Below are 609 nucleotides of genomic sequence, written 5' to 3'. Positions count from 1 at the left end.
AGCTCTTCGGGCGGCTGCTGCGCCGCGCCGGCTGCCTGCGCGCCTGCAAGCGCGACCTGCCCGTCTTCCAGCTGCGCTACCCCCCCGCGCAAACGCTGCGCGACTTCCAGCGCCGCCTGCCCTACCAGTACCTGCACTACGCGCTCTTCAAGGTGAGGCGGCGCGGCGCCCCGCGGGCGCGCAAATGCCGCGCGACGTGGCTCCTGGCGGGGGGTGGGAGTGAGGGGCTGCCCCGGCCTGGGGGGCGGCGGGCGTCCTGTACCTCCGTCCTGCACCGCTCTGGTCTGCACCTCTTCTACCCTCCATCCTGTGTCCCTCCACTCTGCCGCCCCGTCGGGCACTAATCCTGCCTAATCCCCTGCCTAATCCTGCACCCCTGTCCTGCGCCCCTCATCCTGTGCCCCTCGTCCTATACCTCCTCTTCGACACCCCCATCCTGCGTCCCCCCCATCCTGCATCCCCATCCTGTGTCCTCATCCTGCACCCCCTGATCTGCACCCCCTGAACCCTGCTCCCCTCTATCCTGCACCCTGCTGTCATGTGCTTTCCCGTCCTGCACCCCCCTTCCTGCACTCCCCATCTGGCATCTCCCCCCCCCCGGCTCCTCCA

At 69.5% G+C, this 609-nt stretch overlaps 1 protein-coding gene across 1 annotated transcript in view; it reads left to right on the top strand.

The window, feature by feature from the left end:
* P3H4 (prolyl 3-hydroxylase family member 4 (non-enzymatic)) overlaps positions 1–609 on the top strand; it is a 5,402-nt gene that overhangs the window by 2,032 nt on the left and 2,761 nt on the right. The window contains exon 2 of the mRNA XM_009283166.1: positions 3–152. Coding sequence (XP_009281441.1) covers positions 3–152 — 150 coding nt within the window. The remainder of the gene's footprint in view (positions 1–2; positions 153–609) is intronic.

Source organism: Aptenodytes forsteri, unplaced genomic scaffold (assembly GCF_000699145.1).
Source record: "Aptenodytes forsteri isolate BGI_AS27 unplaced genomic scaffold, ASM69914v1 Scaffold492, whole genome shotgun sequence".
Lineage (NCBI taxonomy): Eukaryota > Metazoa > Chordata > Aves > Sphenisciformes > Spheniscidae > Aptenodytes > Aptenodytes forsteri.
Note: the sequence above shows the minus strand (reverse complement) of the source record. Positions and strands in the feature narration are given on the sequence as shown.